Source organism: Microcaecilia unicolor, chromosome 5, assembly GCF_901765095.1.
Source record: "Microcaecilia unicolor chromosome 5, aMicUni1.1, whole genome shotgun sequence".
NCBI lineage: Eukaryota > Metazoa > Chordata > Amphibia > Gymnophiona > Siphonopidae > Microcaecilia > Microcaecilia unicolor.
In genome coordinates, this window is record NC_044035.1 from 133,007,989 (window position 1) to 133,020,456 (window position 12,468).

Consider the following 12,468-nt stretch of genomic DNA (forward strand, 5'->3'; position numbering starts at 1 on the left):
AGAAGGAAACGGAGTCGAATTGTCGGCCGCCGCTGCTGCCGCCTGGAAAGGAACATCGCACGAAACAACCTCCACCCTCCCTCCCCCGCCGCCGCTTCCGCCCCCCTCCGTATCGGGCCCCCTGCACTGACCTGACAGCGCCTCTCACCTCCGTGTGGAAGCGCTGCAGGCAGCAGCAGAGTGATCTGCTGCTGCCTGTAGCGCTTTCACATGGAGGTGAGAGGTGCTGTCAGGTCGGTGCAGGGGGCCCGGCATGGAGGGGGGAGGGAGCGGTGGCGATGAGGGTAGCTGGACATGGGGGGGAGGGCAGGGGGGAGAGGCCATGGTTGCTGGACTTGGGGTGAGAGCAGGGCACAGAGGAGGGTTGTTGGACATGGGGGAGGGGGGAGGCCAAGGGAAAGAGGAGGGTCGCTGGATATGGGGGGGGGGGGGGGAGGATCAGTGGACGGGGTGAGGCCAGGGGAGAGAGGAGGGCTGCAATACTCGCCAGTTTTTACGGGCTTAATGGCTAGTTAAATATAAGGCAGGCATATTGGAACAAGTCTTTTCAGTGCACAGTGCAGTCTTGACATCACAAAGCCAGCATTACAGATTGGAAATAAACTACTCCCTCCTCTTCACCCCCCTCCCACACAAATGTATCTTGGTGATTCCCCCTTTTCTTCCACTTCTCGCTGCTTGCCTAGTCCAGGGTTTACAGGGAAGCTAAGGTTCAAATGACCCTTTTGACAAGTCAGTCCACTTTCCTTTGCTTCGGGCATTAACTTAGCTTGTAACTGTCTTGTACTGTACCTGAATTCATAACTTGTCTTGAGATCACATACAGGTGCTTGATGGATGAAGGGCATTGAGTTGTAGAATGAGAGGAACTTGGCTGTCCTGGGTATAGTGTATGCATAGAACTTTTGGTGCAGTGCATTCTTGATTGTGAAGATCAACCTGTCCAGGTCAAGGAATTAAACTATTTTTGGAAAGTTCTGGCTCTCACCCCAGTAGCGATGTTGCTTCTAATTCCTCTCCAGTGAGCAACGTAGTACTTCCATGTATATATCTTTAGGGCCTACCTGGTGTGTAGCCGACCCCTGTTCAGTTTCTGAGCCTTCATCAAGTCTTTATAAGTTTCTTCTAGTTTGCTGGACTGCTCTGATGCATTGTGGTGCTCCAGTTATACCTCCTGCTTGTGTATCAGGAGAGTCAGGATAGATTACGGTGAAAGCAGGAACTATCCACCACACTACCACCTTTTTATTGGTTCTTAACGTGTTACTAATAGCAGATGTGAAAATTATATTCATATATCATCTCTTGCTGTATTTTCCTATAAAAGCTTTTCTTTATCTGAACATAGAACTTGAAAATGAAAGTAATTTGTGCATTTGGGGAGTTGGAGGAGGGCAGGGACTTTCTGAGAAGTTGCATATCTCTGCTGAGTGAAGGTTAAAGGCCTGCACACTGGAGTGACACATTAACAGATGGTTCATAGCAGTGTTTGTGGATGTGTGCAAGTCATTGTTTTTGTTAGCATTTGCTCAGGTCAGACTTGCTTGGTACTTAATCCATACGCAAGTGGGAGAATCTCAATGCACACTTTTTTGTTTAATGTTCTGATCGTTGGGACAATCTATTATGTAAGAATATTTGTCAGATTGAGCAAAGTTTAAGTTTGCTTCCAGATTTTGCTGACTAGCTCTTGATAGCCCTGACCTGAGATGCTCAGCAAATTTCCTGACTTGTCTATTAGATAATCTAGTAAGTTTTGTGTTATGGTAAACTGTTTAAATTAAACCTGTTTTCTAATTCATTCAAAATCTTTTGGGCTTTGCACTTCCACAAAAGGAGGGGTGTCAAACTGCAAGCCTTGAGGCCCACAAACTGATGTGGGTTTTGGGATCTCCATGCTAAATATGTACATGATATGCAGGCACTGTTCTAATTGTATGGAGATATCTTCCGCATATTCTTAAGTGGTATTCTTGAAAACCAGACTGGTTTTCAGCCCTTGAGGATTGCAGCTTAATAAGGATGTGCTCTCACTGGAAACAAAACAGAAAGTTTTCTGTTTTATATAAGACTTCATTTTTGAAAAATGAAAGTACACTGCCAGACTTTATTTTATTTTTTGTTTCAACAGAGTGACAACAGGAAAACCCTTCCCCCCCCCCCCTCGCCAGCATCCATTTAATCTTAATAGGCAGGAGCTAGGATGTAAAGGACAGTCTCTGAAATAGGTGTTAACATTTAATTTCTACTATCCAACAAAATGGTGCATGCTTCATTGTGTCAGTGTGATTTCATATTGCTGTACCAGCAGGGCAGGAACACCTGGGAATTGCTCCTGCCCCATGGAAGTGTCACAGATGGGGTATAATATTGTGGGGTAGAGGCAGGCAAGCCAGACCTGAGATTTTATTTATGGTTTTTCTTTTCTTGGTTTATTTTGTTTCTAATAAGTAGTAGTAGTAGAAATAATTTATCATTTCTATAGCGCTACAAGACATACGCAGCACTGTACACTTGAACATGAAGAGTCCCTGCTCGACAGAGCTTACAATCTAATTAGGACAGACAAACAGGACAAATAAAAGATAAGGTGGGAATGATAAAATATGGGTACTGAACAAGTGAGTAAGGGTTAGGAGTTAGGGGAAAAAGACTCTCATGTGTGGTTGTCATGAAGGTATTTAAAAGGTTTTTTATCTCAGTTTCCCTGTCTAGTCTTTACTCTAAAGTATACATATTGTGATCTTTATCTGTTCTCATATACATTTTGATGACCATTGACCATGTTAGTAGCCATCCTCTGGACTGAGTCCATCCTGTTTATCTCTCTTTGAAGATGGGATCTCCCAGAATTGTTCACAATATTCTGAATGAGGTCTCACTAAAGTCTTTTACAGGGGCATCATCACCTTCTTTTTCTTACTGGCCATTACTCTCCCTATGTACCCAAGCATCCTTCTAGCTTTTGCCGTCACTTTTTCTACCCTGCCTTAAGATTATCATGTAAAATCATAGCCAAGTCCTGCTCTTCTTTCATGCGCAAAAATTCTTCACACACACCCCCCTCCCAAAAAAAAAAAAAAAAAAAACCTGTACCATTCCCTTGAGTTTTCCAGCCCAAATGTTTGACCCTACATTTTTTAGAATTAAATCTTAGCTGCAAATTTAGGACCATTCCTCATGCTTTGCTAGTGATGTTGAAGTTTACATTTAACCTGATTCCATATTCCCTTACAGATTGGAAATTTTAACATAGGTTTCATTATGTTTTTCTCTGTATCTCATACCCTTGTTAATTTTATCTAGATTGTAAACTGCTTATCACTTTTTATGATTTGCAGTATTGTAAACTTCTTATCCCTTTTTATGATTTTCAGTTTAGCAAACAAAGTGAAATGTGAGTGGGGACTAGGACTATTAGAGCTGTACCATAACACCAGCCCATTTTGGTAGTGATCACTTGATGCTGCTACATGTTTCCTGGGGTTTCCAATGACTAGGCAGTGAATGAAAGATACCAGGTGCCCAATAAAAATAAATAATCCTGTAGATACCTTGTTAGCGCATGCATCTCCATCTTGACACCTTTTTTCTTTTAACAGAGAAGGAGAGGGTTTAGGGACAGAACAGTTGAAATACCCCTTAGCTGTAATGTTCTGATGCCCTCAGTAAAGCAAAATCAAAGTCCGTTGTACTGCATTATGGGATGATTTTCCTATATAGGGGTGTTTAGAAGTCATCCCAAAATGCCACAAGAACATGCTAGTCCCACTGTTATTGGCAATGGTTAGCTTTTGTGTGTGTGTGTGTGTGTGTGTTTAAACAGCAAACATAAGATCTGGTTAGGAAAGGAAGGTGTTCTCATGCTGCTGATCTCCAAAGAACATGTAGAATTAGTGAGAAGTTGGAAAGAGGAGAATATTTGGAGAGCTGTGCTGAATTATTGCTCATTACTGCTAACTTGTGACAGCAGCAGTTAACCATTTTTGTTAGACTGCTCATTCCTACATATTGTTTCCCTTTGGGATTTTATCGGTACTTAATGTACACCTTTCACAGCATTGCTTTATAGCGCCTTTGGAGTCATCATAGAGAAGACACGGGGAGCAGAAGATGACCTAAACACAGTAGCTGCCGGCACCATGACAGGGATGCTGTACAAGTCCACAGGTATATCTCGCTTTTTCAGACCTTATTAATTTCCCCAGTTCAGGGTTCACCAGTGTCATTTCAAAGAACAGAATCCTCTCCTCCTCCACCCCCCCCCCCCCCCCCAAAAAGAAAAAAAAAATTCTAAACAGGCATCTTAAGGAAGATGCTGAAATTTGTATTCTGACTTCTCCATTCCAGGAACAGAATCATTGGTGGTAGTTTAGCCTTAATAGATTTTGGTTCTTACTTGTCACTGGAAACAAGAGCCTGCGAGCCTTCAAATAGGAGATGAAATTGCTACTGGGACCACCTCCAAAACTGATATAGTAGTTCAGTTCTGTATATGATTCAGCCTTTTGCCTTAGTTGTAGCAGAGCTACCACTGTTGCTGGTTCCTGCCCATGAAGAAAAACTGTTTCTTGCCTTCTTTTCATAACTAACTTCAGTATTTGTGTTAAGTATTTACCCTGGGATTTTAAGCGCGACTTAAGTTGTGTGTGCAAATCCTGTTGAATTTCTGGTTTTGCGCACAGCTTAATTAACAAGTCGGTTGGTGCCGATTGCCACTTAATTATTGATACTAATTAACATAGTTTACATGCAGAACTGTCAAGCGTATTCTGTAACGTGAGTGTATAAATTCTAAGTTGTGTAGTTGAAAAGGGGTGGGGGGACATGGCCAGGTCATGGGCATTTCTAAAATCTATGTGCGTGGTTATAGAATACACCTGTCCATGCCTAATGTAGGTGTCTGCATTTACACCAGGTTTTATTTGGCATAATATGGGTGCTCGGAGTATTCTATAAACCACAGAGAAGTTTAGGCTTATTCTATAAAGTACACATTTTGTTTTGGCGCCAATTTTTTATAGGAGTGTTTTTGTGTGTGGGTGTATATAAATCACTTTTTTGATATTTTGTTTTTGTTATTGCTACATTTTGATACCTTAACAGGGGCCTACGCCAGCCTGGGCTGCTCCACTTTTGCCTCTTGCCTGCCAAGCAGTCAGGTGCTCTATTGTGCAGCTGGCAGGGATCCCCAAGCCCTGCCAGCTGAAGACATTCAGAGTCTGCCCTGAGTTTGAGAAGCACAGCAGTCGGCAGCAACACGAAACTGCGGACACCAACACCACAAGAATGTTCAGTTCTGAAAACAAAAACTGAGCATGTTTATGGTGCCTGTGTCAGCTCAGTGCTGTTGCACTTTTCTGGCTAAGGGTGGGCTCTGCATTTCTTGTATTTTGGTGACGGATCAAGGCAAAGGAGGGAAGAGGAAATGGGGTGCCTAGCACCTTGCAAAAAAGAAAAAAAAGGGTCTGTATTCGTGCGGAAAGACCTTGGTGAAAAACACACTTAACCAACAATGCAGCTAGTCTCTTTTCAATCACTAGTAAAAAAAAAAAAAAAAAAAACTCCTACCCAGACAGGAATCTTTTCAAGTTTTACTTAGGGCCTCTTTTATGAAGCTGCGGCAAAAGGGAGCCTGCGCTGGCGGTGCGTGTTTTTTTTTTATGTGCACAGAGGCCCCATTTTACTGCAGCAGGTAAAAGGGAGGTCTTTCTTTTTTTTTCAGGAAATAGCCATGCAGCAAGTGCTTCACTTGCCTCACGGCCTTCCCTTATCCTTATTGGTCCTCTGTTTGTCCTGATTTAGATTGTAAGCTCTTTTGAGCAGGGACTGTCTTTCTTCATGTTCAATGTAAAGCGCTGCGTACGACTGGTAGCGCTATATAAGTGATTTATAGTACTAGTAGTAGTAGAGCACTACCGCCACCCACTGAGGTGGCAGTAAGGGCTCCCATGCTAGCCCAGCAGTAACAGGGAAGCGCACGACACTGCTTGATTACTGCCGGGTATTTATGTAGTGCTGGATATGACGTGCTCTGGGGGTGGGAAGTACTTCCAGGCTGCTGCTGCGGTACTTCCCTTTTAGTGAGCTGTAAGCCTGCGTTGGGCTTATCACCGCTTTGTAAAAGGACCCCTTAGCTTGTAAACATTAAGCTCGAATGAAGTTGGTGGAGCCATCAGATATCACATTAGAGGCCTCCACATTGTTGGTTATGAGCATATTTCACTTAGATCTTTCCTTTTTATTTTATTTTTTTTATTTATTATTATTTGGGGGGGGGGGGGGGTAGGTCCACTTTTTTGTTCGTATTTTATATGTAATTTTGATTCTGTTTTACACTTGGGGGATTGTCTTTCTGCCCAAGTACAGAGCTGTTTTTTTTGCTTTTGCTTGATTTGTATTTGTGCCTAGCATCCACCCCTGTTAAATGTTGCCCACCTCTCTTGAAAAAAGCTTCATTTCTGGTTCTACTGCTGCCTTTTAAATCTGACTGTTCAGTAATTGACCCTAAAATTCCAGCAGTAAGTCAACTATCTGGTGCTTTCCTGTGCCCATGATAGTGTTACACTGCTGGGAAAGAGAAGTGCTGTTGCTGTAAACTGGTCACCACTGCCACCGTTCTGGTGGCAGCTAGCACCAGCGCTGGACAGTACTGTGCTTCCTTGAGAGTGCACATACCATTAATATGTGGCCATTTAGTGCTAGTCTGGAAGCACACATTCATTTATTGGCAAAAACACTGCAAGGTGTTCAGAAATCGGGGGGTGGGGGTAACTAACATTTAATTTATGTGGGTCTTTGAGAATGCTGTTCATACATTTTATGTTTTGTTTCTGATCCTAGAAAGTATTTTCATAAAACATACATACTGAAATTGAGACACAAGATTACTCGCCAAACTGCACTACAGTTTTGCAAGTGCAGATACGGAAGATGAATGTTTGGGGGCTTTTTGGAAAGGAAGGGTGAAGCAGTTTTGATTACATTTGTCTAGAATAGTTAAGACATTTGCTAGATTATAAGCTTTAGTGTGTTAAGGAACTAAAGAGGAAGAAAACTCTTCTCATCTGCCCATATGGTTGTCATGTTTTGGTCAGATGGGGTGCTGCATCATGGTCAGTCCCATGAGTGTGGGTTGGGTTTTTTTTTTCCTTAGGTCTCTTCAGCACTTGATGTTTTTGGAAATTTGAGGGATTTTCTCAAGCAGAGCACTCCCCCCCCCCCCCCCCCCCACCATGCTATTTATTAATAGACCTGGTTTAAAAATAAATGGTTAATGACTGTATTTCTCCCTCAGCCAATGAAGGGAAACTAAAGTTTTTAAAACTTTCCAGATATCACTACTGATATTATCTTCAAGACTCAGGGCAGTTTGAGCTAATGATTCTATAGAGAAGTGTCACAGATTAATGCCTAACTGGTTGGCTTATTAAGAAGGATTTTTAAGGTAAATACAAAAATATTGTAGCCAGAAGGTTTGGCTCTACTATTTTAAAAGGTGAGAACACGCTTTAAAGGTCCAACAAAAAGACTCCCTGCCCCCTCTCGCTCCATGAGCAAGAGGAGGGAGGGGTGAGAGAGATAGAAACAAGCACCCATATGGCACTACTCGAGCCTGAACTCCTTCCAGTTGTTCTGGCCTCGAGACCTAGAAGAACGGGGATGGGGGGGGGGAGACAATGAGGATTCTCTTTTCTATTCAGGCTAGCTGAGACTTCCAGGAGCACAACCACAGCAAGCCATCACCTGTGGGTTGATGCTTTGGGCAAGGAGGAGGGGGGGGGGGGGTCAGCCCTACATGCCCCAGGGAGGGTTAGGGCCATTCACTGATCCATGTAAGCATTCTCAAGCCAAGAGATTCTACCAAGAAGACAGAACCCATTGGCCATATCCCAGTTAGTCTGGCCTACTTCAGTCATTCTGCTGCACTACTCCATATACAGGTGATAACATCACTGAAATCTCAGCGTTCTCTGCCTCCATCTCCATCTTAATATGCCAACCAGTTAGGCATTAATGTGTGACACTTCTATATAGAATCATTAGCTCAGACTGCCCTGAGTCTTGAAGATGATGATAGTAGTGATATCTGGAAAGTTTTAAATATTTGTTTCCCTTCATTGTCTGAGGGAGGAATATGGTCATTAACCATTTATTTTTAAACCAGAAGGTCCATTAATATCATTTGGTGGGGGGGGGGGGGGGGGGGGGGAGTGCTCTGCTTGGGAAAATTCCTCAAATTTTCAAAAAATATCAAGTGCTGAAGAGAATTAAGAAAAAAAACCACTCATAACTCCACTTGTCTGGACTGGTCTAACAAGATGACAAGGAGTGGTGATGTAAAGGAGAGACAGACTGTACACACTCGAGAAATCCTAAAATGCAAGTATGAACATGCAGATTTCTATGAAACAAAGTTGTAAACAGGCATTAATATTTAGCTTTTTAAAAAGAAGTTTCCATTTTAAGAGCTTGGAACTTGGCTCTTTCTCTTGTTGGGGTTTTCTGTGTAGTGGTATGAAGAGAAATGAATCTGAAAGTTGGAAAGGGGAAGCACTGTGACATTTTTCTAGGCATGTGCTTTCAATGTGAGGAAGAATGAGTGGGCTGCATTGCTTTCCTTACTGCTTCATCATCATGAGAAATGTTGTAAGGTCAGCAGATATTAGATCTTAAAGCAAGTGTGTTCTTCCTCTGATTTTAACAAAGCAATATCTTTCAGATAAGTCCCTATTTCTCTAGCTATATATACACTTTGGATGGGTTCCAGGCACTAGTTGAACAGCACCAAAACATGATTAGTGCTTATACCCTGTTCATACAGATATCATTCTGCTATGGAACAACTGTTCTGTCCTAGGGTATAGGGACACTCCATTTGCCTCAGGTACAAATTTAGATTGTAAGTTCTCCAGGAACAAGAAAATACCTACTGTGTTTGAATGTAATTCACCTTTAGCTACAACTGAAAAAGGTGTAAAATAAATCTAAAACCCCCTCCCTTTGACATCTTGCAAAAAAACTAACTTCCAGGTATTTGTTTACCATATGTATAGCCCCCTTATTAGAAATTTAGGCAGGTCACAATATGAAAACATATTGTTGTCATGGATAGTGCGCTTCATATGTATATGTCAAAACACATCACAAAGCAGAATGCTGTGGACACAACTACACATGCTTAATCATTTCTTCTCTGCATCATATTTATTCAAAGCACGTCTGCAGTACAACTAAACAAAAGCCTGAGCAAGCATTAATGCTTTCAACTGCTTCTTAAGATGTATTGATAATGATCCTTAAAGCAATGGGCAGTTGGTTCCACTGGCAGGTCCTGCTATAGAGAAGGAACAACTCCATGTTTTAGCAAAACGCTTTTTCCTTGTTGATAGTTAAGAGCATCCAACTCCTATCTAGCAAGTACTTCTGCCTTGGCTTCTCCCTTTTTTGCTGGTTATTGGTTATTTGCATGGAATTTGTTTTCCGTTTTTTTCTTCCTAACTAGATTGGACTTTTTCATAAATCACAGATTTTACTTATCTGGGCCACCAGGCTTACTGTCCTCCTGTTACTTTGGTTGTGGACTGAGAGAATCCACTTTCATTGTTTGTACAATGCTCTATAGGGTTTTTTATATCTTAGGTTGGAAGATGGGGATCAGTACCACTGTGATCATATCTTTTCAATAAAATAAAATGAAGATCTGTATATAGGTAGTAAATAAGTTACTTAATCGGACTTTCCATTATGTACTACTACTTAACATTTCTAGAGCGCTACTAGGGTTACGCAGCGCTGTACAATTTAACAAAGAGAGACAGTCCCTGCTCAAAGAGCTTATATGTAGCTCCCACTATTCCAGAATCTATGGGATAGTTGCATCTATCAACCAGCAGGTAGAGAAAACTGAGCTAAGATATCTCTCTTGGTATCCAGATCAGCTCCTCAGTATTTTCTATCTCCAGCAGGTGGATAAACACACTTTTCAGCCTCTAGTTCTTAGTGACGTGCTCCTGGTCCAGTTGGTCAACTGGTCCCCAGGTGAACTTTGGGGGTGGCTTGAGTCTGCAGAGTCATAGCTTAGAGGTCTTCAGATTCCTGTCTCTGGTTTCCCATGAATTCTTCCCTCCCTTCACCTGTATCCTGTAGAGCATTCCTTTTCCAGCACAACAACCTTAAAAAATAATAATAATAATAATGAAAGGAGAAGGAAAGAGGTTTACTGGAGAGTGTGAGTCAAAGAATCAGGACTGGTACTTTCTCATCTGGGGTAAGCCTTGAGGAGACTGAGCTTGGGCGGAGCAGCCAGCAGTGGCAAGTCTGACTGAAGTTTGACTCGGAATCACTTGGAGGGCTGCAAGTTCTGCTGGGTGCAGGCAGGATCTTGACTCACTGCTTGAACTTGGTGAATTCTAAAGGAAAAGTCCATAGACCGTTATTAAAATAGACTTGGGGAAAATCCACTACTTATTTCTAGGATAAGCAGCATAAAACGTATTGTACTGTTTTGGGATCTTGCCAGGTACCTGTGACCTAGGTTGGCCACTGTTAGAAACAGGATGCTGGGCTTGATGGACCTTTGATCTGCCCCAGTATGGCAATACTTACGTACTTATTGTAACAGATGTACTACTGCAAAATCTTGTCACAAACTGAGGAACAGCGATAGGGAACCTCTCTCAAAAAATATTTTGTTTCCTGTTTTAGATCCTTTTCTGTCTCCTCCTCCCCCCCCCCCCCCCCCCCCCATCATTTTCCTGTATTGTTCTGTCTTGTGATCTATGTTGAATTATGTACCTCCATTTCAGATTAGAAACCTACTTTGTCCTGGATATGTGGGGTTGTTTTTTGTTTGTTTTTTGTGGTGGTGGTGGTGGTGGTGGTGTTTTACTCTTCGTTGTAGCTGAGTATATTTGGTTTCATAGCATATAGATGCATTCTTTCCCTGACTTCAGCATAGAAAATAATTTATTGTATATCGGTATTGTTACAAAGATTTCTATATTGGTCAATTGCACCAAACCAATTTTAATATCTCCATAGCTGTAATTTTGAAACGGATGTTGCTATTTAAATTTTTGTCAAACATGAATTCAGAGAAGTAATATGTGAAACCTAAGAAAAATAGTAAGGCAGAGCTTCTCAAACTTGTGAAACCTGCGTTTGGGGACACGATCTGGGTGGCTGTTCCATAGGACATTTATTAGTCCATGCCACCAAGGAGTTGCACTGTTTTTGTGGCTGTATGAATTGGGGTCACGGCCCCTGAAACATTTGTGAGCACTGTGGGAAGAACTTGTTGAGTTCGCGGTATGAAGCTTTAACTTAAATACTATTTAGAGGTGTCTCATGCAGTTTTCCTTTCAGTTGACTATTACAAGAAAATGGCTCAGTTTTTAAGTGGTGGTTGTGTTTTTACCTCTTGGATTTTGATTTAAACCTAAGGGCCCTGTTTACTAAGCAGTGCTAAGGACACATTAGCATTTTTAGCACACACTAATGATTAGTATGCGCTAAAGGCCAAACCTTCCATCGGAACATATGGGCAACTTTAGCATTTAGCGCATGCTGTAGCAACTGAAGACAAAATGGTGGCCGTGCAAGTAGGCACCTGAACTTCAGCCAGCCAGAATTCTCTGCTAACACTTTTCATTTTGCCCTTTGCCTGAGAATTGCAGTAAAGCTAGTTTTTCTTTAATTGGAAATACGTGCCACAGCCATGTGAGTAGAAATCCATAATTGAAGTGGACCTGTATTGCCTTTACAGTTCAAAGGTCCAGCACATTAAAGTGTGGAGGTTTTTATGGCTTGAAATGCAAGTTCTGCCCAATCTTATAACTTGAAACAATAACAAAATAGTTATTGCAAATCTAAGGTGTGTGTGTGTGCTTTTCTTCTTTGAGAAGATTTCCATTATGGGGTATAAGTGGTACATATTGTGTTTAAGGACACTAAGCTATAGAAATGCAGATAAAGGAAGTTTGTCCTTCTCCATGCTCCTACTTTGTGCCATGTTAAGAGGATAATGACATGTAGTTTTGATATTTTTAGGGAACTATGGCTTTTTCAGCTATTATTTGATTAGTCAGATCTTAGTCACAAAGCTAAAGGCAGCTCATCTTGTAGTGGATAGCCTAAACATCTGACTAGTTGGGGAGTCTTTTTTTTATATACAAAATACCAACTGGTGGGAAAGTACTTGGCCATGACATAACACATACTTGGTAGAGGACATATACAGGCGTGGAGTATGGACAGAACAACACGTGTAGATTCTGAAATGCCTTAATCTCTGTGCTTACCTCCATAAAGTACACACCTTTCACTTACACCAGTGCTTGAGCAGGTATAAGTGATCGTGCTTACATTCAAAGCATGTTCTCTGCCATATGCACTATGTTTTATTTATTTATTACATTTGTACCCTGCGCTTTCCCACACATGGCAGGCTCAATGCGGCTTACATAG

General features: G+C 41.8%; 1 protein-coding gene and 1 non-coding gene across 2 annotated transcripts in view; both read left to right on the forward strand.

The window, feature by feature from the left end:
• The window catches only part of TIMM23B (translocase of inner mitochondrial membrane 23 homolog B), a 56,805-nt gene that overhangs the window by 32,922 nt on the left and 11,415 nt on the right, over window positions 1-12,468 (forward strand). The window contains exon 6 of the mRNA XM_030203290.1: window positions 4,060-4,170. Within this exon, the coding sequence (XP_030059150.1) occupies window positions 4,060-4,170 (111 nt within the window). The remainder of the gene's footprint in view (window positions 1-4,059; window positions 4,171-12,468) is intronic.
• Window positions 6,515-6,721, forward strand: LOC115471467. The gene has a single exon (XR_003942352.1). It is a non-coding gene; the product is annotated as a small nucleolar RNA SNORA74 (small nucleolar RNA).